The 26,762-nt window shown below is 37.8% G+C and overlaps 1 protein-coding gene across 1 annotated transcript in view; it reads right to left on the reverse strand.

The window, feature by feature from the left end:
- Window positions 1–26,762, reverse strand: part of LOC123563729 (erlin-1-like) — a 100,142-nt gene that overhangs the window by 45,525 nt on the left and 27,855 nt on the right. Inside the window, exons 5-7 of the mRNA XM_045356694.2 lie at window positions 25,663–25,709; window positions 25,068–25,255; window positions 2,004–2,136 (exon numbers count right to left, since the gene is read on the reverse strand). Of these exons, the coding sequence (XP_045212629.1) occupies window positions 2,004–2,136; window positions 25,068–25,255; window positions 25,663–25,709 (368 nt within the window). The remainder of the gene's footprint in view (window positions 1–2,003; window positions 2,137–25,067; window positions 25,256–25,662; window positions 25,710–26,762) is intronic.

Raw genomic sequence — 26,762 nt, forward strand, 5'->3', positions numbered from 1 at the left:
AAAACTGTAGAAATACAACTAAAACACTGTTCATGTTTCTTGTTTCTGTATTATTTCATGTGAGAAATCTCACAAGTCAACAACATACAAAATACAGTTGAACAGAAGAGTATGCCTGTTTCTCGTCGATTCAAGCTTTCTCATTAATTCGAGCCCTTTTGTTTTAGTAAAATTCATGCTCATGTAGCATGTTCTTCCATCAGAAACTTGTGTCATTTATATTTCAAATGCCTTGGAAAATATAAGTCATGAAACCTCTGAAAAAATGAGTAAATACCCGTTTTAATATTTTGCATCAACAAGAGGGCCATGAAGGCCCTGTATCGTTCACCTGACCTTTTGACTTAAGATCATCAAGATTAACATTCTGACCAAGTTTCATTAAGATATGGTCATAAATGTAGCCTCTAAAGTGTTAAATAGCTATTCCTTTGATTTGACCCTGTGACCTAGTTTATGACCCCACATGACCCAGATTCGACCTTGACCTAAAGATCACCAAGATTAACATTCTGACTAAGTTTCATGAAGATATAGTCATAGACGTGGCTTCCAGAGTGTTAACAAGCTTTTCCTTTGAATTGACCAAGTCACCTAGTTTTTAACCCCACCTGACCCAGATTTAAACTTGACCTATAGATAAACAAGCTTAACATTCTGACCATGTTTCATTAAGATATAGTCATAAATGTGGCCTCTACACCGTAAACTAGCTTTTCCTTTGATTTGACCCTGTTACCTAGTATCTGACCCCACATGACCTAGATTCGTACTTGACCTAAAGATCATCAAGATTAACTTTGGATTAAGTTTCATGAAGGTACAGTCATAAATGTGGCCTCTAGAGTGTTAACAAGCTTTTCCTTTGAAATGCTCTTGTGACCTAGTTTTTGACCCCACCAGACTCAGATTTAAACTTGAACTATAGACAATCAAGATTAACATTCTGACCAAGTTTCATGAAGATACAGTCATAAATGTGGCCTCTACAGTGTTAACATGTTTTTCCTTTGATTTGACCTGGTAACCTAGTTTTTGACCCTGGATGACCCAATATCAAACTCTTCCAAGACTTTATTGAGGGTAATATTCTAACCAAGTTTCATTAAGATTAGGCCCTAATTGTGACCTCTAGAGTGTTAACAAGCCTTTCCTTTGATTTGACATGTTGACCTAGTTTTTGACCCCAGATGACCCAATATCGAACTCATCCAAGATTTAATTGAAGGTAACATTCTGACCAAAATTCATTAAGATTGGGCCAGATATGTAACCTCTAGAGTGTTAACAAGCTTTTCCTTTGATCTACCCTGGTGACCTAGTTTTTGACCCCAGATGACCCAATATCAAACTCATCCAAGATTTTTTTAGGGTAACATTCTGACCAAGTTTCATTAATATTGGGCCAAAACTGTGATCTCTAGAGTGTTAACAAGCTTTTCCTTTGATTTGACCTGGTGACCTAGTTTTTAACCCCAGATGACCCAATATCAAACTCGTCCATGATTTCTATAAGGGTAAAATTCTGTCCGAGTTTCATTAAGATTAGGCCAAAATAAATAGTGACCTCTAGAGTGTTAACAGTCAAATTGTTGACTACGGATGGATGACTGATGACGGACACAGGATGATCACAAAAGTTCACCTTGAGCACTTTGTTCAAGTGAGCTAAAACTTTAAATGTAAACAAACAAAAACAGCATAACAAATACCATAATAATCAGTATACATGTGGTACTTGTATCAAAATGCAAAACAAATAGTATCTGCATAGTAATGAACCTGGCAGCCAATCTTCCATAATGATAGTAAATACATGTCCAACCTCTCCAGAGCGGCCCTCTCTACAGCAAAAACCTCTCCACAACACCATCAAAATTTCCCATAGCGGAATTTTACTATCAATTTAACCTCTACAGAGCAACAACCTCTCAACAGAGGTCAATATTTGCATTTTCCAAAGGGTGTTGCTCTGCAGAGGTTGCACTGTAATGACAACTTACATCATTTCGTAGTTTTTCCTGATCTGTTCCGGTATTTTAGGTTTTGTGACTCGTACACCGTGTACTGTAAGACCTGGGGCATTGTCTGTCAGATCCTTCTGTAAGGACTCCTTCAAATTTTCATCAATTTTGTCTGAAAGAGGATTTGAAATAAAACAGTAAGTATATACGACCTACTTTTTGAAACCAGATGACCCATATTCAAACTTGGCCTGTATATTCCAACAAAATTTCATGAAGATCAAATAAACAAGAGCTGTCCGTAAGACAGCCAAGCTCAACTATTCGAAATATGTATTGTCACAGAAGCAGGAAATTATTACCCAAAATGTTAAATATCAAATGAGTTTTAAGTTCGAAACGGGACATAATTTGACCAAAATGCATATGGGACTTGATGCTATCAACTAGTTTTATAACCCCGAAGAAACAAGTTAAGTTTCAATTCCATATCTGCATTAGTTTTGGAGATTGGAACTTGCATGTCAAACTTTAACCATAATTTTCTAAGTCCAAAAGGGGGCATAATTTGCTCAAGATACATGTTAACAGTTATTGAACTTGACCCAGTGAGGTTGGTAACTGACCTAAAAAAAGAATAAACTAGAAAATGCTTTTTGTAAAAAAACGCATGTCTCCCCCAATGCAAAGTCCTATAGGCAAGAAGTCAATAGAGGGTCAGGAGCGAAAGTCAAAGAGACACTGATGGTTGGCTGCAATAGGGATCATCTACTTGGCATGTCCAGTCATTCCACTAAATTTCAACACTCTTGGCCTAGTGGTTCTCAAGTCACTGTTCAGGCTCCTGTGACCTTGACCTTTGATAAAGTGACCTCAAAATAAATAGGGGTCATCTACTCTGCATGTCCAATCATCTTATTAAGTTTCAACATTCTAGGTGAAATGGTTCTCAAGTTATTTAAAAAAAAAAAGATTTTACATAAACAGGTCACTGTGACCTTGACCTTTAATAGACTGACCCCAAAATCAATAAGGGTCATCTACTCTGCATGTTCAATCATCCTATGAAGTTTCAACATTCTGGGTCAAGTGGTTCTCAAGTTATTGATCGGAACTGGTTATCAATGTTCAGGCCCTTGTGACCTTGACCTTTAACAGAGTGACCCCAAAAGCAATAGAGGTCATTTACTCTGCATGAACAATCATCCTATGAAGTTTCAACATTCTGGGTTGAGAGGTTTTTAAGTTATTGATTGGAAATGGTTTTCCATGTTCAGGCCCCTGTGACTTTGACCTTTGACAGAGTGACCCCAAAACCAATAGGGGTCATCTACTCTTCATGACCAATCATCCTATGAAGTTTCAACATTCTGGGTCAAGTGGTTCTCTAGTTATTGATCAGAAATGGTTTTCAATGTTCAGGCCCCTGTGACCTTGACCTTTGACGGAGTGACCCCAAAATCAATAGGGGTCATCTAGTCTTCATGATCAATCATCCTATGAAGTTTCAACATTCTGGGTCAAGTGGTTCTCTAGTTATTGATCGGAAATGATTTTCAATGTTCAGGCCCCTGTGACCTTGACCTTTGACGGAGGCACCCCAAAAACAATAGGGGCTGTCTACTCTAGCAGCCCTACAATCCTATGAAGTTTGAAGGTTCTAGGTCAAATGGTTTTCCAGTTATTGCTTGGAAATGAATTGCGACGTACAGACAGACGGACGGACAGGGCAAAAACAATATGTCTCCCCCAGACATAGGGGGGGGGGGGGGAAGACATAATAAGTTTCAAAGCTACATGCCTTTTGGTAATAGCTGTATGTACATGCATGCAAAACTTTAACCAGTATTTTCTAAGTCCAAAAGGGGGCATAATTTGCCCAAAATACATGTCAGAGTTATGGGACCTGATTCTATCAACTAGTTTTATAACCCCGAAAACACATGTGAAGTTTCGATTTAATATCTGCATTAGTTTTGGAGATAGTAACTTGCATGTTAAACTTTAACCAGGATTTTCAAAGTCCAAAAGTGGGCAAAATTTGCTCAAAATACATGTCAGAGTTATGGGACTTGACTCAGTGAGGTAGGTAATTGATCTAGAAAAAGAAAAAATAAGTTTGATATCTATATGCCTTTTAGTAATAGCTGTATGTACTTGCACGCAAAACTTTAACCAGAATTTTCTAAGTCCAAAAGGGGGCATAATTTGGCCAAAATACATGTCAGAGTTATGGGACTTGACCCAATGAGGTAGGTAATTGATCTAGAAAAAGAAAAAATAAGTTTCAAATCTACCGGTATATGCCTTTTAGTAATAGCTGCATGTACTTGCACACAAAACTTTAACCAGAATTTTCTAAGTCCAAAAGGGGAATAATTTGGCCAAAATGAAAGTCAGAGTTATAGGACTTGGTGCTATCAAAACACATGTTAAGTTTCAATTCAATATCTGTATTAGTTTTGGAGATAGTAACTTGTATGTAAAACTTTAACCAGAATTTTCTAAGTCCAGAAGGGGGGATAATTTGCTCAAAATACATGTTAGAGTTAAGAAACTTGACCCAGTGAGGTTGGTAATTGATCTAGAAAAAGAATAAATAAGTTTCAAAGCTTTATGCCTTTAAATGATAGCTGTATGTACTTGCATGCAAAAACTTAACCAAGGTGTGATGCCGACGCCGAGGCAGAGTGAGTAGAATAGCTAGACTTTGAATAGTCGAGCAAAAAAAATTACAGCCTCTATCGCATACACAAGGTTTTTCTTTGATTTGAACTAGTGACCTACTTTTTGACCCCTGATAAACCATTTTCGAACTTGGACTAGATTTCATCAAGGAAATCATTCTGACAAAATTTCATGAAGAACAGTTGAAAAATAAGCTTCTATCACATACACAAGGTTTTCTTTGATTTGACCTAGTGACCTACATTTTGACCAAGATGACCAATATTCAAATTCAACCTAGACTTCATCAAGGCAATCATTCTGACAAAATTTCAAGAAGATCAACTGAAAAAAAAAAAAATACAGCCTCTATCGCATACACAAGGTTTTCCTTTGATTTAACCTAATGACCTAGTTTTTGACCCCAGATGACCCATATTCAAACTCAGCTTACATCTCATCAATTGAAAAACACAGTTTCTATGGCATGCACAAAGTTTTTCTTTGGTTTGACCTAGTGGCATAGTTTTCAGTCCCAGGCGACCCATATTCAAATTTCATCAAGGTTATCATTCTGACAAAATTTCATGAATATCAATTGCAAAATATGGCCTCTATCGCATACACAAGTTTTTTCTTCGATTTGAACTAGTGACATACTTTTTGACCCAAGATGACCTCTGGCCTAAATTTGATCAAGGTTAACATTCTGACAAAGTTTCATACAGATCAATTGAAAAATACAGCCACTATCACATACACAAATTTTTTCTTTGATTTGACCTAGTGACCTAATTTTTGATCCCATATAACCCATTTTTGAACTTTGCCTGCATTTCATCAAGGTTATCATTCTGACTAACATTCATGAAAATCAATTGAACAAGGAGTGTGTTCAGTAAACGTTTGATGCCCTCAGGTGGTATCATTGTACAGATATAGCATTACAACAAAATACACCTAACATTAAGAGAAACCATCAATGTAGTACTACTGAAAATTGGTCTTGGTTTTTCCCTACCACCAATAATAAACTAGAGTGGTAAAAGGAGTAACGAAAGCCTTGTCACAGAACTAAGCCAATGTCAAAGTTGAACTTGCTTCACCTTTGACCTAATGATCTCAAAATCAATTGAGGTCATCTGCTGGTCATGACCAACCTCCCTATGAAGTTTAATGATCATCAGCCCAAGCCTTCTCACGTTATTGTCTGGGAAACAGGGTTAGACACTAACTTATTTGAACAAGGTTCCCAAAGGAATCTCTACTTTTTAAATCTGGGGGTCCTCCTCAGGCTTTGGGATCCCTCATAATATGATATATAAAAACAATCACAACAGGTGTCTTATGAGAAGTTACGGTCGTGACCCCAGTGGGATTCGAACCCGCAACCTCTGTATTGAGTTGCTGACACCTTTACTACTACAGAAGAATGTATCCAAACTGATATCAATTTACATGTTTGCCAATGTCAAGACAAGGTCTCGATTTTGGAGACACTTGTATCTTATAGATATAATCATTGTCAAGTCTATTGTGACAACCACTAAAAATTATAATAACAAAAAAAAAATTCTTGAAATTCTTGACTTCTCTTCATATATTTTAAAATATAAAATCTTAATATTACCTGGCATATATAATTCCGATGATACAAAATTTATTGTAGTTTCTCTTTGAGGTTGAAGATATAAAGTGTTAAAGTAAGGGAATTATATTTTTAGGGATAAAATTCTGTTTTGGATAACTTTCACATTGAAATTCATATACAATTTCATTTTGATGTTTGAAAGTTTGATTTATAGTTAATAGACTTATCTTCGGAATCGGTAAGTATTTATATAAAAAAAACAACCATCAAACTAAATAACACTACAAAAATAACGGATCGTAAAATTTCTGAAAGTGCAAAAAGATCGCTGAGATCGAGACTCGTAACCGACTACAGTATTCTTGTGCTAAAAATTAAAATATTTTTAGATAATATTACATAATATTTTGATGATCAAACGTCGGTACATCACGGGTGACTTCCGCTGCAATTAACTCTTGGGGTGTCATAAAATATTTGGAAGCCGCGGTCCTTCTGTTTTGATTAACAATTCCCGTTATGTAAGGCCATCAATTCCAAGCCATCGTAAACACAAATTGTTGGCATGTATCACGCGTGACCTTCATGACCTAACACATTTAAAAATACTTAGAGGTGAAATGGTTGTTATTTTTAGAACGAGGAAAGTCCCGCGAACCGGCCAGTTGCAAGCAGTTTTCTCAGTAATTTTCCATGACGTAGCGTCGTGCACATGTAGGAAACAAGAGGACCATGATGGTCCTGATTCGATCACCTGTCCCAACATGACCCAGTTTTGAACTGAGTATGACGTCGTTTTTTTTCTATTATTTGACATAGTGACCTAGTTTTTGAGCTCATGTGACCCAGTTTTGAATCTGACCTAGATATCATCAAGATGAACATTCAGACCAACTTTCATACAGATCCCATGAAAAATATGGCCTCTAGAGAGGTCACAAGGTTTTTTCATTATTTGACCTACTGACCTAGTTATTGATGGCACGTGACCCAGTTTCAAACTTGACCTAGATATCATCAAGATGAACATTCTGACCAATTTTCATGAAGATCCACTCAAAAGTATGGCCTCTAGAGAGGTCACAAGCTTTTTCTATTTTTAGACCTAATGACCTAGTTTTTGACCGCAGCTGACCCAGTTTCGAAATTGATCTAGATATCATCAAGATGAACATTCAGACCAACTTTCATACAGATCCCATGAAAAATATGGCCTCTAGAGAGGTCACAATGTTTTTTCATTATTTGACCTACTGACCTAGTTATTGATGGCACGAGACCCAGTTTCGAACCGACCTAGACATCATCAAAAACATTGACCAATTTTCATGAAGATCATTCAAAGTATGGCTCTAAGAGGTCACAAGGTTTTCTATTATTTGCTCGACCTAGTTTTGAAGCGCGGACCAGTTTTCGAATTACCTAGATAGTCATCAAGGTGAACATCTACCAATTTTGGATCATCAAGTATGACCTCACAGACTACAAGTTTTATCTTTTTAGAAATTTATTAGACAGTATTGCCACGCAGCTGACAGTTTACCTATTTTCCATGACTAGTATCATAGCAAGAGTGACCAGTGTCGTCGTACTGCAACATCAATGATTCGCTTTTCATAGACATGTGAAAAATATGGCCTCTATAGAGGTCACAAGGTATTTCTATTTTAGAAACTACTGACCTAGTTTTTGACCGCACGAGACCCAGTTTCGAATCTGACCTAGATATCATCAAGATGAACATTCTGACCAACTTTCATAAAGATCCCATGAAAAATATGGCTTCTAGAGAGGTCACAAGGTTTTTTATTTTGACCTACTGACCTAGTTATTGATGGCACGTGACCCAGTTTCAAACTTGACCTAGATATCATCAAGGTGAACATTCTGACCAATTTTCATGAAGATCCATTTAAAAGTATGACCTCTACAGAGGTCACAAGGTTTTTCTATTTTTAGACCTAATGACCTAGTTTTTGCCCGCAGCTGACCTAGTTTCGAACTTGACCTAGATATCATCAAGATGAATATTCAGACCAACTTTCATACAGATCCCATGAAAATTATGGCCTCTAGAGAGGTCACAAGGTTTTTCTATTATTTGACCTACTGACCTAGTTTTTGAAGGCACGTGACCCAGTTTCGAACCTGACCTAGATATCATCAAGATGAACATTCTGACCAATTTTCATGAAGATCATGTGAAAAATATGGCCTCTAGAGAGGTCACAAGGTTTTTCTATTTTTAGACCTACTGACCTAGTTTTTGACCGCACGTGACCCAGTTTCGAACTTGACCTAGATATCATCAAGATGAACATTCTGACCAACTTTCATAAAGATCCCATGAAAAATGTGACCTCTAGAGAGGTCACAAGCAAAAGTTTACGCACGGACGCACGACGGACGACGGACGCTGCACGATCACAAAAGCTCACACTGTCACTTTGTGACATGTGAGCTAAAAACCCCGGTGTCTTTCTTTGCAAAGTACTCGATATATTTAAATAGTAACCACATGATCTTGTACGTAAATAATGATGACGAAATCCCATTATTTTGAGTTAGTAAACATCTGAAATTTGTTTCTTTAGGAAACGAACGAAAATAAAGCGATTGATTATGAGACACGGGATCCTCGGGCCCCCGGGACACCGTTAGTGTCGAACCCTGGGAAAGGTTTAAGCGACCTTTGACCTTTAGAACCCTAAATGATTATGGGTCATCTGCTGGTCATGAACAACCTCCCTATTAAATTTCGTGATCCTAGTCCCAAGTGTTCTGAAGTTATTGTCCGAAAAACATTTAAGTGTTCTAGGCCACTGTGACCTTGACCTGTGACCTGCTGACCTCAAAATTATTAGGGGTCATCTGCTGGTCATAACCAACCTTCCAATCATTTTTCATGATCCTAGACCCAAGCATTCTCAAGTTATCATCTGGAAACAGTTAAGCTGTTGCGAGTCACTGTGACCTTGACCTTTGACCTAATGATCCCAAACTTGAATCTGACCTGCATTTTCTGATGTTCCACCTGTAAACAAAAAGTTATTCAAATTCGTCAAGCTTTTCAAAAGTTATCATCCGAAAAACATTTAGCTGTTTTGAGTCTCTGACCTTGACCTTTTACCAACTGACCTACATCTGTGTACCAAAAGTTATTCAAATCGGTCAAACCTTTCAAGAGTTATCATCCGGAAACTGTTTAGCTGTTGTGAGTGACTGTGACCTTGACCATTGACCTACTGGCCCCAACATGGATAAAGACTGATACGATGGTCCTGAATCGCTCACCTGTCCCCACATGACCCAGATTTTAACTGAGTATGATGTCGTTTTTTCTATTATTTGACATAGTGACCTAGTTTTAGAGCTCATGTGACCCAGTTTTGAACTTGACCTACATCATCAAGATAAAAATTCTGACCATTTATACCCACTGACCTAGTTTTTGATTGCATGTGCTCCAGTTTCGAAATTTACCTAGATATCATGACGGTGAACATTCAGACCAATTTTCATGAAGCTCCATTGAAAAATATGGCCTCTAGAGAGGTCAAAAGGTTTTTCTATTTTTAGACCTACTGACCTAGTTTTTGACCGCAGTTGACCCAGTTTCGAATCTGACCTACATATCATCAAGATGAACACTCAGACCAACTTTCAAACAGATCTCATGAAAAATATGGCCTCTGGAGAGGTCACGTTTTCTATTATTTGACCTACTGACCTAGTTTTTTACGATAAGTGGCCCAGTTTTGAGCTTGGCCTAGATATCATCGAGTTGAACATTCTGACCAATTTTCATGAAGATCCATTCATAAGTATGGCCTCTAGAGAGGTCACAAGGTTTTTTCTATTTTTAGATATACTCACATAGTTTTTGATGGCAGTTGATGCAGTTTCGAACTTGACCTAGATATCATCAAGATGAACATTTAGACCAAATTTTATACAGATCCCAAGAAAAATATGGCCTCTAAAGAGGTCACAAGGTTTTTTTTATTATCTGACCTACTGACCTAGTTTTTTATCGCATCTGACCCAGTTTCAAACCTGACCTAGACATCATCAAAGTGAACATTCCGACTAACTTTCATGTAGATCCATTGAAAAGAATGGCCTCTAGAAAAGTCATAAGGTTTTTCTATTTTTAGACCTAGTGACCTAGTTTTGGACCACATGTGACCCAGTTCCAAACTTTATCTAGATATCAGCAAGATGAACATTCTGACCAACTTTCATAAAGATCCCATGAAAAATGGGCAAAAATGCTCTGGAAAAGCTTCAATCTGGCTTTTGTCCTCCAACTGTGACCTTGACCTTTGAGATAGGAACATCGGGTCTGTGTATGATATGCCCCCTCATTGACTTCAACATTCATGCCAAATATAAACAAATTTGGTCCATGCATGTCAAAGTTATGGTCTGCACAAACTGCAATTTCACCTGACCTCAAACTGTCACCTTGACCTTTGAGAAAGGAACATGGGGTTGGTGCATGACATGCCTTCTCATTGAGGTAAACATTCCTGCCAAATATAAACAAGATTGGTCTATGCATGTCAAAATTATGGTCCAGACAAAATTTGATGGACGGACGCTTGCACACATGACGACTATATCAAGCTCACTGCAAGCGGGCTCAATAATGAAAATGTAAAAAATGGATTTGCCACTTTGAAATCAAAAACAGATCTTTCAATGCGTCTCAAAGTTATGGCCTAAGGCTTATATTATCACTGACCCCTAAGTATGACCCTGAGCTTGGCTTTGCAAGTGACATTCTGTCTCAATGAGGCAAACATTTACACCAAATAAAACCAAGGTAGTCTGAATGACAGTTAAATCCCTTGCCATTGATATGGATAGTGAAATAGTAAACCTTTGACCTTGAGCTGTGCTCTTGACCTTGATCTGACATGGCTGACCCATGAATTCTGCACATCATCTTGATGAGGTTATCTTTTAACTCGTGTTTCATGAAAATCCTTTTAGGGGTTTAGAAGATACAGAGCTCATACATTTGACTTTAAGTTGTGACCTTGACCTTGAGTTGACATGGCCGAGTCATGTGTTCTTGATTAGGTGATCACTTGACCCAAGTTTGATGAAAATCCTTCAAGGGGTATAGGAGATACAGAGTGGACACAAAATGGAAGGCTCAAACCGTAGACACCAAGTTGTGATCTTGACCTTGAGCGGGCATGGCTGACTCATATTTTCTAAACATTGTCTTAAATAGGTGATCATTTGACCAAGGTTTTATATGAATCCTTCAAGGGGATTAGGAGATACAGAGCGGACACAATATGGAAGGCTAAAACCTTTTACCTGGAGTTGTGAACTTGACCTTGAGCAAATATAGCTGACTCATGGGTTCAGTTCATTGTCTTGATGAGGTGAGCATTTGAACAAAGTTTCATGAAAATCCTTAAGGGGTTTAGAAGAACAAAATGGAAGGCTCTAACCTTTGACCAAGAGTTATGACCTTGACCTTGAACCAACATGGCTGACTCATGTGTTCTGTACATTGTCTTGATTAGAAGATCATTTGATCAAAGTTTCATGATTATCCTTCTAGGGTTTAGGAGATACAGAGCGCACACGAAATAAAAGACTCAAACCTTTGACCTTGAGTTGTGACCTTGACCTTGAGCCAATATGGCTGACTAAGCAGTTCTGCACATCATCTTGATGAGGTGATCCTTCAAGGGGTTTACAAGAAACAGAGCCGACACAAAATGGAAGGCTCAAACTTTTGACCTTGTGACTGTGACCTTGAACTGACATGGCTGACTTATGGGTTCTGTACATAGTCTTGATGAAGTGATCATTTGACTCAAGGTTCATGAAAATCCTTCAAGGGGTTTAGGAGATACAGAGCAGACACAAAATGTTACGGAAGGACAGAAGGAAGCAAGGATCAACAGAGACCATTCCTATAACCCCCCACCACTCGTGGCGGGGGATTAATCAGATTGTTTTATTTATTTTGTTAGGTTTAACGTCGCACCGACACAATTTTAGGTCATATGGCGACTTTAATACGATTGCTTTATGCATGGTAAAAGTTACAGAATGGTCAAGCATTAAAGTAACCTTTGATTCCTAAGTGTGGCCTTGACATTTGAAGCAGGGACCTGTGGTTTGCAACGAACACTTAGCTTCATGGAGGTGAAAATTTATGCCAAACAGAAAAAGACTGCTCCATACTTATCTAAGCAGAGTTACGAGAAGTTATTTGTATGGACAAACAAAACTGAACAGACACAATAACAGACAAATACAGAACAGTCATCTGGATGACTATGTCTTCGCTTCAGCAGGCAGGTGTGACAAACATCCTTGTCCCCTAGTTTCCATGTTATGTTATTCAAAACAAGAGCTGTCCATAAGACAGCCAATGCTTGACTTTTTAAATTGTTGTCACAATGAAATCTTACACAGTCTAAAGGAATTTGCTTGACAGTAACACAACACTGCTGTGAAGATAGTCCAGTGATTTCTAAGGTGGAGATTTAAAAGTTTTGACATAGTAAGAAGAAACTTCCACCATCCCCTTGCAGCCATATCACTTTAAGAAATTTTGTAGAGTGTAACCAAAGGAACATTGCTGTGAAACTAGAAGATGCTTTTGTAAAAAGTCACATGTCTCCCCCACTGTATAGTCGTATATGCAAGAAGTCAATAGAGGACAAGAGCGAAAGTCAAAGAGACACTGATGGTTGACTGCAATAGGGATCACCTATTTGGCATGTCCAATCATCCACTAAGTTTCAACATTCTGGGCCTAGTGGTTCTCAAGTTATGAACTGGATACGGTTTTCCATGTTTGGGCTGCTGTGACCTTGACCTTTGATCAAATGACCTCAAAATCATTTGGGGGTCATCTACTCTGCATCTCCAATTATCCTATTAAGTTTCAACATTCTGAGTCAAGTGGTTCCCAAGTTATTGATTGGAAAGAGTTTTCTATGTTCAGCCCCTGTGACCTTGACCTTTGAAGGAATGACTTCCAAAAACAAAATGGGTCACCTACTCTGTTATTCCTATCTCTCTATGAAGTTTGAAGGCTCTAGGTCAAATGGTTCTGAAGTTATAAACCAGAAATGATTTTCAATCTTCTATCCGTTGCGACCTTGAACTTTAAAAGAGTTACCTTCAAATCAATAGGGGACAGCTCCTCCGCATGATCAATCATCCTATGAAGTTTCAACATTCTGGGTCAAGTGGTTCTCAAGTTACTGACCAGAAATTATTTTCCTTGATTTCTCTGTGACCTTGACCTTTAACGCAGTGACCCAAAAATCAATATGGGTCATCTACTTTGCATAACCAATCATCGTATGAAGTTGCAACATTCTGGGTCAAGTGGTTCTCAAATGGTTTTCCGTGTTCAGACCCCTGTAACCTTGAACTTTAACTGAGTGACCCTAAAATCAATAGGGATCATCTACTCTGCATGTCCAAACATCCTATTAAATTTCAACATTCTGGGTCAAGTGGTTCTCAAGCTATTGATTGGAAATGGTTTTTCATGTTCAGGCCCCTGTGACCTTGACCTTTTAGAGTGATTCCAAAATCAATAGTGGTCATCTACTATGCATGACCAATCATCTTATGAAGTTTCAACATTCTGGGTAAAGTGGTTCTCAAGTTACTGACTGCAAATTGTTTTCCTTGTTCTGGCCACTGTTATCTTGAAATTTAACACAGTGACCCCAAAATCGATAGGGGTCATCTACTCTGCATGTCCAATCATCCTATGAAGTTTCAACATTCTGGGTCAAGTGGTTCTCAAGTTATTGATTGGAAATGGTTTTCCATGTTCAGGCCTCTGTGACCTTGACCTTTGACAGAGTGACCCCAAAAACAATAGGGGTCATCTACTCCATAAGTCCTGCCACCCTATGAAGTCTGAAGGTTCTATGTCAAATGGTTCCCCAGTTATTGATCGGAAATGAAGTGTGACATACGGATGGATGGACAGGGCAAAAACAATATTCTTCCCCGGAGGGGGGAGACATAACTAGAACTGTCACAGGAGTGACTCATACCCCCACCATACGGTCTTGTCACAGAAGAATGGCAACCATAAGGAATCTTAAAAATACTTTGGAGTACTTCATCCTGGGCTTCCACATATAAGTAATACTTCTATAATACTAGTATAGTAATACTAGTAAATATATTAAATCTCTAATATTAGAGATACACTAAAAGTGAATACAAAAAAGTGTCTTACCGACCCATGTTACCATGGAAAAATGTTTTTACTTTTTACATAGGACTTATAATAAAAAAGTTAGAAAAATACCTAAAATATTGAAAATCTAAAAACAGGATATCTAAAAATAAGACTAATTCCTGGAATTTAAGGGGAAGAAACTCAGTACAAAGGTTAAAAAAGGTTACTTTCCTTTGGCTCTAAGCCAATCAGAATGAGATATAGTGAAAATACATCAAAATTAACCTTAAATTCTAGGTAAAAGGGGACACAATTCAAGAACAAGAGGACCATGATGGTCCTGAATCGCTCACCTCTTCCCACATGACCCAGTTTTGTGTATGACGTCGTTTTTCTATTATTTGACATAGTGACCTAGTTTTTCAGCTTATGTGACCCAGTTTTGAACTTGACCTAGATATTATCAAGATAAAAATTCTGACCAATTTTCATGAAGATCCATTGAAAAATATGGTCTCTAGAGAGGTCACAAGGTTTTTCCATTATTTAACCTATTGACCTAGTTTTCGAAGGTACGTGACCCTGTTTTGACCTTTATCTAGATATCATCAAGGTGAACATTCTCACTATTTTCATGAAGATCTCATGAAAAACATGGCCTCTAGAGAGGTCACAATGTTTTTCTATCTTTATACCTACTGGCCTAGTTTTTGACCGCACATGACCCAGTTTCGAAACTGACCTAGATATCATCAAGGTGAACATTCAGATCAATTTTCATGAAGATCCATTGAAAAATATGGCCTCTAGAGAGGTCAAAAATTTTAATAATTTTAGACCTACTGACCTAGTTTTTGACCGCAGTTGACCCAGTTTCAAACTTGACCTAGATATCATCAAGCTGAACATTCAGACCAACTTTCATACAGATCCTATGAAAAGTATGGCCTTTAGAGAGGTCACAAGGTTTTTTTATTATTTGACCTACTGACCTAGTTTTTTAAGGCACGAGACCCAGTTTCAAACTTGATCTAGATATCATCAAGGTGAACATTCTGACCAATTTTTATGGAGATCCATTCACAAGTATGGCCTCTAGAGAGGTCACAAGGTTTTTCTATTTTTAGACCTACTGACCTAGTTTTTGACCGCACATGACCCTGTTTCGAAATTGACCTAGATATCATCAAGATGAACATTCAGACCAATTTTCATACAGATCCCATGAAAAATATGGCCTTTAGAGAGGTCACAAAGTTTTTCCATTATCTGACCTACTGACCTAGTTTTTGATGGCACGTGACCCACTTTCGAACTTGACCTAGATATCATCAAGACGAACATTCAGACCAACTTTCATACAGATCCCATGAAAAATATGGCCTCTAGAGAGGTCACAAGGTTTTTCTATTATTTGACCTACTGACCTAGTTTTTGAAGGCACGTGACCCACTTTCGAACTTGACCTAGATATCATCAAGGTGAACATTCTGACCAATTTTCATGAAGATCTCATGAAATATATGGCCTCTAGAGAGGTCACAAACTTTTTCTATTTTTAGACCTACTGACCTAGTTTTTGACCGGACGTGACCCAGTTTCAAACTTGACCTAGATATCATCAAGATGAACTTTCAGACCAACTTTCATACAGATCCCATGAAAAATATGGCCTTTAGAGAGGTCACAAGGTTTTTCTATTATTTGACCTACTGACCTAGTTTTTGACGGCATGTGACCCAGTTTCGAACTTGATCTAGATATCATCATGGTGAATGTTCTGATCAATTTTCATGAAGATCCCATGAAAAATATGGCCTCTAGAGAGGTCACAAGGTTTTTCTATTTTTAGACCTACTGACCTAGTTTTTGATGGCACGTGATCCAGTTTCGAACTTGACCTAGATATCATCAAGGTGAATGTTCTGACCAATTTTCATGAAGATCTTGTGAAATATATGGCCTCTAGAGAGGTCACAAGGTTTTTTTATTTTTAGACCTACTGACCTAGTTTTTTATGGCACGTGACCCAGTTTCAAACTTGACCTAGATATCATCAAGGTGAACATTCTGAGCAATTTTCATGAAGATCTTGTGAAATATATGGCCTCTAGAGAGGTCACAAGGTTTTTCTATTTTTAGACCTACTGACCTAGCTTTTGATGGCACGTGACCCAGTTTCGAACTTGACCTAGATATCATCAAGATGAACATTCTGACCAATTTTCATAAAGATCCCATGAAAAATGTGACCTCTAGAGTGGTCACAAGCAAAAGTTTACGGACGGACGGACGGACGACGGACACCGCGCGATCACAAAAGCTCACCTTGTCACTTTGTGACAGGTGAGCTAAAAATAGTGTCAGAGTTATGCACCTTGTGTCACATGATGTGGGTGATGAGGTGGAACATGTATTTTAAGTTTGAATCAAATCCATTTGGTAATAACTGAGATAATAGATTTCGGGACGCGACGGGACAGGATGGGACGCGGCGGGACGCGACAAAACTGACTCCTATATACCCCCCTCAAACATGTTTGGTGGGGGTATAATTATTTTGAAATCAGCTTTATGGTATAGGATGTAATGTTATTTTAAGGACTTTCTTCTGCCAGACAGATGTACTACAGACATTTAATAATCCCAACATCTCTGCATGAGTTCTTCATGCCCAAGTGAGCTAAAAATATATTATTTCTTTCTATGCATTACTAGAGCTATCACAAAAGGGGATTAATACCCCAACAACTACTCTGAAACAGAGAAAGTGAAACTGTATGATTATGAACTTTGATCTACAAGTGTAACCTGGACCTTGAACCTGGCAACCAATGTGCTCTCGGCATGTCCTCTTAATGAGGTTAACAATGCATATTAGTTTAAACAAGTGAATGAAGTATTGCCATGCAATACAAAGTCCCCTACTGGAAGGCACCTAATTTTCTCTACTACAGTATAACATAATGAACTGATATCTGTCAATGTTGTATAAACAATATTGTACTATATATACAATATGCTATAACAAAACACTTGGATTAAAATTTATATATATAAAAACCTATAGTTGTTTTCATATTGAATTTTTTTGGCTGATTATAAAAATGTTATCATGTAAGTTATTTATAGTAACAACAAAGGGAAGAAAAAAAAAAAAAAAAAAAAAAAAAAAAATCTATATAATATAAGTCCACAAGAAACTCTTTACCAGGTAGAGATAGGTCAAAATACACCTAAAAATTGGATGTAACATGCATGCTGTACCACAGAAAAGTGGTCTCGATTTTTCTCTACTGCCAGTAATAAAAAAGTTACAATAAATTCTATTTATAGTAACAACAAAGGGACGTAATTCTAAAAACAAGGGTGCCTCATGGTGGTGAACATTTGGTCCAAGTTACATCAAAATCCCTCCATGCATGAAGAAGAAATGTTCCGTACAAAGTCATTCTTGAATTTGACCTTTGACCTCTAAATATGACCTTGACCTTAGACCTAGGGACCTGGTTCTTGCACATGACATGTTGTCTCATCCAGGGGAATATTTGTGCCAACTGATATCTAAATCCTGCTTTGCATGACAAAGTTATAGACCGGACAGGAAAAAAATCCTCTTGACCTTTGATCTCAAAGTGTGACCTTGACCTTTAAGCTAGGGTACTGGGTGTTGCGCATGACACGTCGTCTCATCATGGGAAACATTTATGCCAAGTAATATTGTAATCCCTTGATGGATGACAGAGTTCTGGATCGGACAGGGAAAAAACCTTATTGACCTTTGACCCCCAATTGTGACCTTGACCTTTGAGCTAGGGGTCTGGGATTTGCGCACGACACGTCATCTCATCATGGGGAACACTTGTGCTAAGTGATATTAAAATTCCTTAATGAATGTCAGAGTTATGGACCGGACACGAAACAGACCCTGTTCATGCTATGTTAACATTTGACTGCTAAGTGTGACCTTGACCTTTGAGCTAGGGGTTTGAAAGTTGTGCATGACACATCATCTTATTATGAGGTACATTTGTGCCAAGTAATATTAAGATCCCTTCATAGATGGGAGAGTTATGGACCGGACAGGAAAAAAGCCTTGTTGACCTTTGACCTCAAATTGTGACCTTGACCTTTAAGCTAGGTGTCTAGGTTTTGCGCATGACACGTCGTCTTCCCATGGGGAACATTTGTGCCAAGTAATATTAAAATCTCTTCATGGATGGGAGAGTTATGGACCGGACAGGAAAAAAGCCCTGTTGACCTTTGACCTCCAACTGTGACCTTGACCTTTGAGCTAGGGGTCCGGGTTTTGCGCATGACACGTCGTCTCATCATGGGGAACATTTATGCCAAGTAATATTAAAATCCCTTCATGGATGGGAGAGTTATGGACCGGACAGGAAAAAAGCCCTGTTGACCTTTGACCTCAAATTGTGACCTTGACCTTTGAGCTAGGGGTCCGGGTTTTGCGCATGACACGTCGTCTCATCATGGGGAACATTTGTGCCAAGTAATATTAAAATCCCTTCATGGATGACAGAGTTATGGACCGGACACGAAATTGCGGACGGACGGACGGACGGACAGACGGACGGACGGACAGACGGACGGACGGAATGACGGAAAAGCGCATTCCTATAGTCCCCGAAACTGGTTTTCAACCAGTAGGGGACTAATAAGAAAAGACAGCTAAATCCCCCCTCATTGCTATGGGTAGTTAAAGGGTAAACATTTGAACCTGAGCTGTGACTTTGACCTTGAACAGACATGGCTGACTCATGAATTCTGCAAATCATCTTCATGAGGTGATCATTTGACCCAAGTTATATAAAATTCTTTCAAGGGGTTTAGGTGATATAGAGCAGACACAAAATGGAAGGCTAAAACATTTGACCTTGAGTTGTGACCTTGATCTTGAGCGACATGGCTGACTGATGAGTTCTGCACATTGTCTTGGATAGGTGATCATTTGACCCAGGTTACATATGAATCCTTTAAGGGGATTAGGAGATACAGAGTGGGGACAAAACAGAAGGCTCAAACCTTTGACCCTCAGTTCTGACCTTGACTTTGAACCAACATTAGTTCTACACATCGCCATGATAAAGTGATTATTTGACCTAGGTTTGATGAAAAATTTTCAAGAGGTTTAGGAAATACAGAGAAGACACAAAATGGAAGGCTAAAACCTTTGACCTTGACCTTGAGCTGTCAAGGCTGACTCATGGGTTCTGCATATAGTCTTAATGAGGTGATCATTTGACCAAAGTTTCATGAAAATCCTTCAAGGAGTTTGAAAGATATGACGTGGTTATGAAAGTGTTACCAACAGACAGACGGAGACCATTCCTATATTACCCCACTGCTTGTGACTGGGGATTAAAAATGTGCACATTGTCTTGATCAGTTTTACAAGCAGAGTGAGTGTAACCGGTTTCGCACTGTACGCGGTTTCGCACACCCAGTAAATTCATGTACTTTGTGAGAATAAAGCAGAAAATTCAACAATTCTTTGTTATTATTTCACGAAACTGAGTTATTCCCTACATAATTTGACACAAGTGGTCCTTCCCCACTGGAGCCTCGTTCTGGTAAGTGTAGATGAAAACAACAATATCAATGGAGACCGGTAGGTCAGCTAAAAACTAGAACTGTCACAGGAGTGACTCATACCCCCACCATACGGTCTTGTCACAGAAGAATGGCAACCATAAGAAATCTTAAAAATACTTAGTCTTTGGAGTACTTCATCCTGGGCTTCCACATATAAGTAATACTAGTATAATACTAGTATAGTAATACTAGTAAATATATTAAATCTCTAATATTAGAGATACACTAAAAGTGAATACAAAAAAGTGTCTTACCGACCCATGTTACCACAGAAAAATGTATTTACTTTTTACATAGGACTTATAATAAACAAGAGGACCATGATGGTCCTGAATCGCTCACCTCTTCCCACATGACCCAGTTTTGAGTATGACATTGTTTTTTCTATTATTTGACATAGTGACCTAGTTTTTGAGCTCATGTGACCCAGTTTTGAACTTGACCAAGATATTATCAAGATAAAAATTCTGACCAATTTTCATGAAGATCCATTGAAAAATATGGTCTCTAGAGAGGTCAAAAGATTTTAATAATTTTAGACCTACTGACCTAGTTTTTGACCGCAGTTGACCCAGTTTCAAACTTAAACTAGAAATCATCAAGATGAACATTCAAACCAACTTTCATACAGATCCCATGTAAAGTATGGCCTCTAGAGAGGTCACAAAGTTTTTTTATTATCTGACCTACTGACCTAGTTTTTTAAGGCACGTGACCCAGTTTCAAACTTGACCTAGATATCATCAAGGTGAACATTCTGACCAATTTTTATGGATATCCATTCACAAGTATGGTCTCTAGAGAGGTCACAAGGTTTTTCTATTTTTAGACCTACTGACCTAGTTTTTGACCGCACATGAACCTCTTTCGAACTTGACCTAGATATCATCAAGATGAACATTCAGACCAATTTTCATACAGATCCCATGAAAAATATGGCCTTTAGAGAGGTCACAAGGTTTTTCTATTATTTGACCTACTGACCTAGTTTTTGACGGCATGTGACCCACTTTCAAACTTGACCTAGATATCATCAAGATGAACATTCAGACCAATTTTCATACAGATCCCATGAAAAATATGGCCTTTAGAGATGTCACAAGGTTTTTCTATTATTTGACCTACTGACCTAGTTTTTGATGGCACGTGACCCACTTTCAAACTTGACCTAGATATCATCAAGATGAACATTCAGACCAATTTTCATACAGATCCCATGAAAAATATGGCCTCTAGAGAGGTCACAAGGTTTTTCTATTATTTGACCTACTGACCTAGTTTTTGAAGGCACGTGACCCACTTTCGAACTGGACCTAGATATCATCAAGGTGAACATTCTGACCAATTTTTATGAAGATCTCATGAAATATATGGCCTCTAGAGAGGTCACAAGGTTTTTCTATTTTTAGACCTACTGACCTAGTTTTTGACCGCACATGACCCTGTTTCGAACTTGACCTAGATATCATCAAGATGAACATTCAGACCAACTTTCAAACAGATCCCATGAAAAATATGGCCTCTAGAGAGGTCACAAGGTTTTTCTATTATTTGACCTACTGACCTAGTTTTTGAAGGCACGTGACCCAGTTTCGAACTTGACCTAGATATTATCAAGGTGAACGTTCTGAGCAATTTTCATGAAGATCCCATGAAAAATATGGCCTCTAGAGAGGTCACAAGGTTTTTCTATTTTTAGACCTACTGACCTAGTTTTTGATGGCACGTGATCCAGTTTCGAACTTAACCTAGATATCATCAAGATAAACATTCTGACCAAGTTTCATGAAGATCTTGTGAAATATATGGCCTCTAGAGAGGTCACAAGGTTTCTCTATTTTTAGACCTACTGACCTAGTTTTTGACGGCACGTGACCCAGTTTCGAACTTGACCTAGATATCATCAAGATGAACATTCTGACCAATTTTCATAAAGATCCCATGAAAAATGTGACCTCTAGAGTGGTCACAAGCAAAAGTTTACGGACGGACGGACGCACGAACGGACGAACGGACGGACGGACGCACGGACGGACGACGGACGACGGACACCGCGCGATCACAAAAGCTCACCTTGTCACTTTGTGACAGGTGAGCTAAAAAGTTTTAAAATACCTAAAATATTGAAAATCTAAAAATAGGATTTCTAAAAATAGACTAATTCCTGGAATTTAAGGGGAAGAAACTCAGTACAAAAGTTAAAAAAAGGTTACTTCCCTTTGGCTCTAAGCCAATCAGAATGAGATATAGTGAAAATACATCAAAATTAACCTTTAATTCTAGGTAAAAGGGGACACAATTCAAGAAAAAATAGAGTCAGAGTTATGCACCTTGTGTCACATGATGTGGGTGATGAGATGGAACATCTATTTTAAGTCTGAATCAAATCCATTCAGTAGTAACTGAGATATAGTGAAAATACATCAAAATTTACCTTAAATTCTAAGTAAAAAGGGGCATAATTCATGAAAAATTGGTGTCAGAGTTATGCACCTTGTGTCACATGATGTGGGTGATGAGGTGGAACATCTATTTTAAGTTTGCATCAAATTCATTTTGTAATAACTGAGATAGAGTGAAAATACATCAAAATCAATCCAAATGTAAAGTAAAAGGGGACATAATTCATAAAAAATTACGTCAGAGTTAAGCACCTTATGTCACATGATCTGGGTGATGAGGTGGAACAACTATTTTAAGTTTGAATCAAATCCATTTAGTAATAACTGAGATATAGTGAAAATACAACAAAATTAACCTTAAATTCTAAGTAAAAGGGGACATAATTCATGAAAACTTGGTGTCAGAGTTATGCACCTTGTGTCACATGATGTTGGCACATGATGTGGGTGATGAAGTGGAACATCTATTTTAAGTTTGAATCAAATCCATTCAGTAGTAACTGAGATATAGTGAAAATACATCAAAATCAACCTTAAATTCTAAGTAAAAAGGGGCATAATTCATAAAAAATTGGTGTCAGAGTTATGCACCTTGTGTCACATGATGTGGGTGATGAGGTGGAACATCTATTTTAAGTTTGAATCAAATCCATTTAGTAATAACTGAGATATAGTGAAAATACAACAAAATTAACCTTAAATTCTAAGTAAAAGGGGACATAATTCATGAAAACTTGGTGTCAAGAGTTATGCACCTTGTGTCAAATGATGTGGATGATTAAGTGGAACATGTATTTTAAGTTTGAATCAAATCCATTTGGTAATAAATGAGATAATAGATTTCGGGACGGGACGGGACGCGACGGGACGCGACAAAACTGACTCCTATATACCCCCCTCAAACATGTTTGGTGGGGGTATAAATATTAAGTTTCATGAAAATAATGACTATGCAAACAACAACAAGGTGCAAAACAAGAGCTGTCGGAGGACAGCAACGCTCGACTATTCAACAGCCTTGTCAATTGAATGAATACAAAAGTTGAAAAAGGGGCATAATTTTGTAAAATGCAAAGTAGAGGTATTGAACCTCTGTACTGCATGTCATATCATGACAGTGAACAAGTGTGTGAAGTTTCAATCCTTTCCAATTTGTGGATACTGAGATACCAGCTTACCTACAAAATCTTAACAAAAAACTGCTAAGTCAAAGGGGCATAATTTTGTAAAAATGCCAAGTAGAGTTATGGGATCTTCACAGTGCATGTTAGATCATGACAGTGAACAAGTGTGTGAAGTTTCAATCCATTCCAATTAGTGGATACTGAGATATCAGATTACATACAAAAATTTAACCAAAAACTGCTTAGTCGAAAAAGGGGCATAATTTTGAAAAAAAAAGAGAGTAGAGTTATGGGACTTGCTTAGTGCATGTCAGATCATGATAGTGAACAAGTATGTGAAGTTTCAATCCATTCCCATTAGTAAGTACTGAGATACCAGCTTACATACAAAACCTTAACCAAAAATTTCTAAGTCGAAAAAGGGGCATAATTTTGTAAAAAAGCAAAATAGAGTTATGGAACCTGTGCAATGTAGATCAGTTCATCACAGTGAATAAGTGTGTGAAGTTTCAATCCATTCCCACAAGTGGTTACTGAGTTACCAGCTTACATACAAAACCTTAACCAAAAATTTCTAAGTCGAAAAAGGGGCATAATTTTGTAAAAAAGCAAAATAGAGTTATGGAACCTGTGCAATGTAAGTCAGTTTGTCACAGTGAATAAGTGTGTGAAGTTTCAATCCATTCCCACAAGTGGTTACTGAGATACCAGCTTACATACAAAACCTTAACCAAAATCGGGACGCAGACGCGGACGTCGACACCGACGCCGACGCATGGGCGAGTGCAATAGCTCACTATTCTATGAATAGTCGAGCTAATAAATTGAAAAATTCACTATTTCATCATACAGGAAAGTATTTACTGACTACTTTACTTAAATGAAAAATATTTCAACAGGAATTGAAGTTCTCCCAACCTGCAAAATGCCTTCAACTTGATTGTTTGCTTTACGTTTTTATTAAAACAGATAACTTAATCGAATAATTAGACTTGTGGGGGTCTTTTGTGATTCAGCAGCTTCTATTGTTTTATTTTTGTTTCATGTATTCAGTTGTTTTAGCCTTTTCTGCTTTTAGAAGTAAAAACCTAGCTTTCACTTTCTTAACAATGTTTTAGAAAATATTAAGTGGACATAAAGTTAAGCTATATCCCATCTGACCTGTGAGACCCTAACCTTGAACCAAGTGACCTGGGCTGTACACTCTGCGCATCGTCTTGATAAGGTAATAATTGATGTTAGATTTTTGGAAATCCTCAAAGCAGTTTAGAAAATACGGAGCAGACACAAATTTAAACTATTTGGTCTTTAACATTTATGTGTGACCTTGACCTTGGAACTAGTGGCCTTGATAACATGAACATCGTCATGATGCAGTTAACAACTGATGCTTGTTTTATTAAAATCTTACAAGCAGTTAAGAGGATATATTGGACAGAAATGTGTGACTCCAATATGCATCCCACACCACCAATGTTGTACTTTATATCTTTGTGAATAATTAGTTGAGCTCACCAAAGAGATCAATGTAGACTTCCTGTAGATTATGTACACTGCAGAACTGATTGAGCTCATGATGTATTTTGTTATAGATGAGAGTTTTGTCATAGTCTGCTGTGTAATTCTTCACCATATCGTGCACTGCACTCTCAGCCAGCTTGTTCACTACCTCAACACGGTCAAAATATATAATAACACCACCGCTGAAAATATGGATAGAATATTTCATCTCCTTTTTGTATATATGAAATAAAAATTGCAATCATTTTCAATACAGACATTTTTGCAAGACATTGACTGAACCGTAACAGACAAACTTACAGATATATACTATGCTTCAGTAACCTACCATTAGTATAAAAATATCTTTTTGCAAGTGTTTCATTATTATCATCCAAAACTGTAAAGGGCACGATGAAAAAAAACAAAAACTATATGATATATCATTTTTATTTTGAGAATCCTATGACTTGTGAGTTATTTACTTATCTAGAAAAAAAACTTGATTTTAAGCATTAACTTCATTCATTACAATCAGTTATATATTCAATTTCATAAATGATCTGTCAACTGAAGGAGTACACCATTTCTAAAGACTTTTCAATTTTACCTTGTTCCACATGGCACATTTTTCACCTCATCTGTCTGTAAAGTTGTCTGAAAAAGTAAGATATAACTAGAAAATGCTTTTGTAAAAAAGCGCATGTCTCCCCCAATGCAAAGTCCTATAGGCAAGAAGTTAATAGGGGTCAGGAGCGAAAGTCAAAGAGACACTGATGGTTGGCTGCAATAGGGATCATCTACTTGGCATGTCCAGTCATCCCGCTAAATTTCAACACTCTTGGCCTAGTGGTTCTCAAGTCACTGTTCAGGCTCCTGTGACCTTGACCTTTGATCAAGTGACCTCAAAATAAGTAGGGGTCATCTACTCTGCATGTCCAATCATCCTATTAAGTTTCAACATTGTAGGTCAAGTGGTTCTCAAGTTATTTCCAAAAAAATGATTTTACATGAACAGGCCACTGTGACCTTGACCTTTAATAGACTGACCCCAAAATCAATAGGGGTCATCTACTCTGCATGTTCAATCATCCTATGAAGTTTCAACATTCTGGGTCAAGTGGTTCTCAAGTTATTGATATGAACTGGTTATCAATGTTCAGGCCTCTGTGACCTTGACCTTTAACGGAGTGACCCCAAAAACATTAGGGGTCATTTACTCTGCATGAACAATCATCCTATGAAGTTTCAACATTCTGGGTCAAGAGGTTCTCAAGTTATTGATTGGAAATGGTTTTCCATGTTCAGGCCCCTGTGGCCTTGACCTTTAACAGAGTCACCCTAAAATCGTTAGGGGTCATCTACTCTGCATGACCAATCATCCTATGAAGTTTCATCATTCTGGGTCAAGTGGTTCTCAAGTTACTGACCGGAAATGGTTTTCAATGTTCAGGCCCCTGTGACCTTGACCTTTCACAGAGTGACCCCAAAATTGTTAGGGGTCATCTACTCTGCATGAGCAATCATCCTATTAAGTTTCAACATTCTGGGTCAAGTGGTTCTCAAGTTACTGACCGGAAATGGTTTTCAATGTTCAGGCCCCTGTGACCTTGACCTTTCACAGAGTGACCCCAAAATTGTTAGGGGTCATCTACTCTGCATGAGCAATCATCCTATTAAGTTTCAACATTCTGGGTCAAGTGGTTCTCA

Source organism: Mercenaria mercenaria, chromosome 2 (assembly GCF_021730395.1).
Source record: "Mercenaria mercenaria strain notata chromosome 2, MADL_Memer_1, whole genome shotgun sequence".
NCBI classification, from domain to species: Eukaryota; Metazoa; Mollusca; class Bivalvia; order Venerida; family Veneridae; genus Mercenaria; species Mercenaria mercenaria.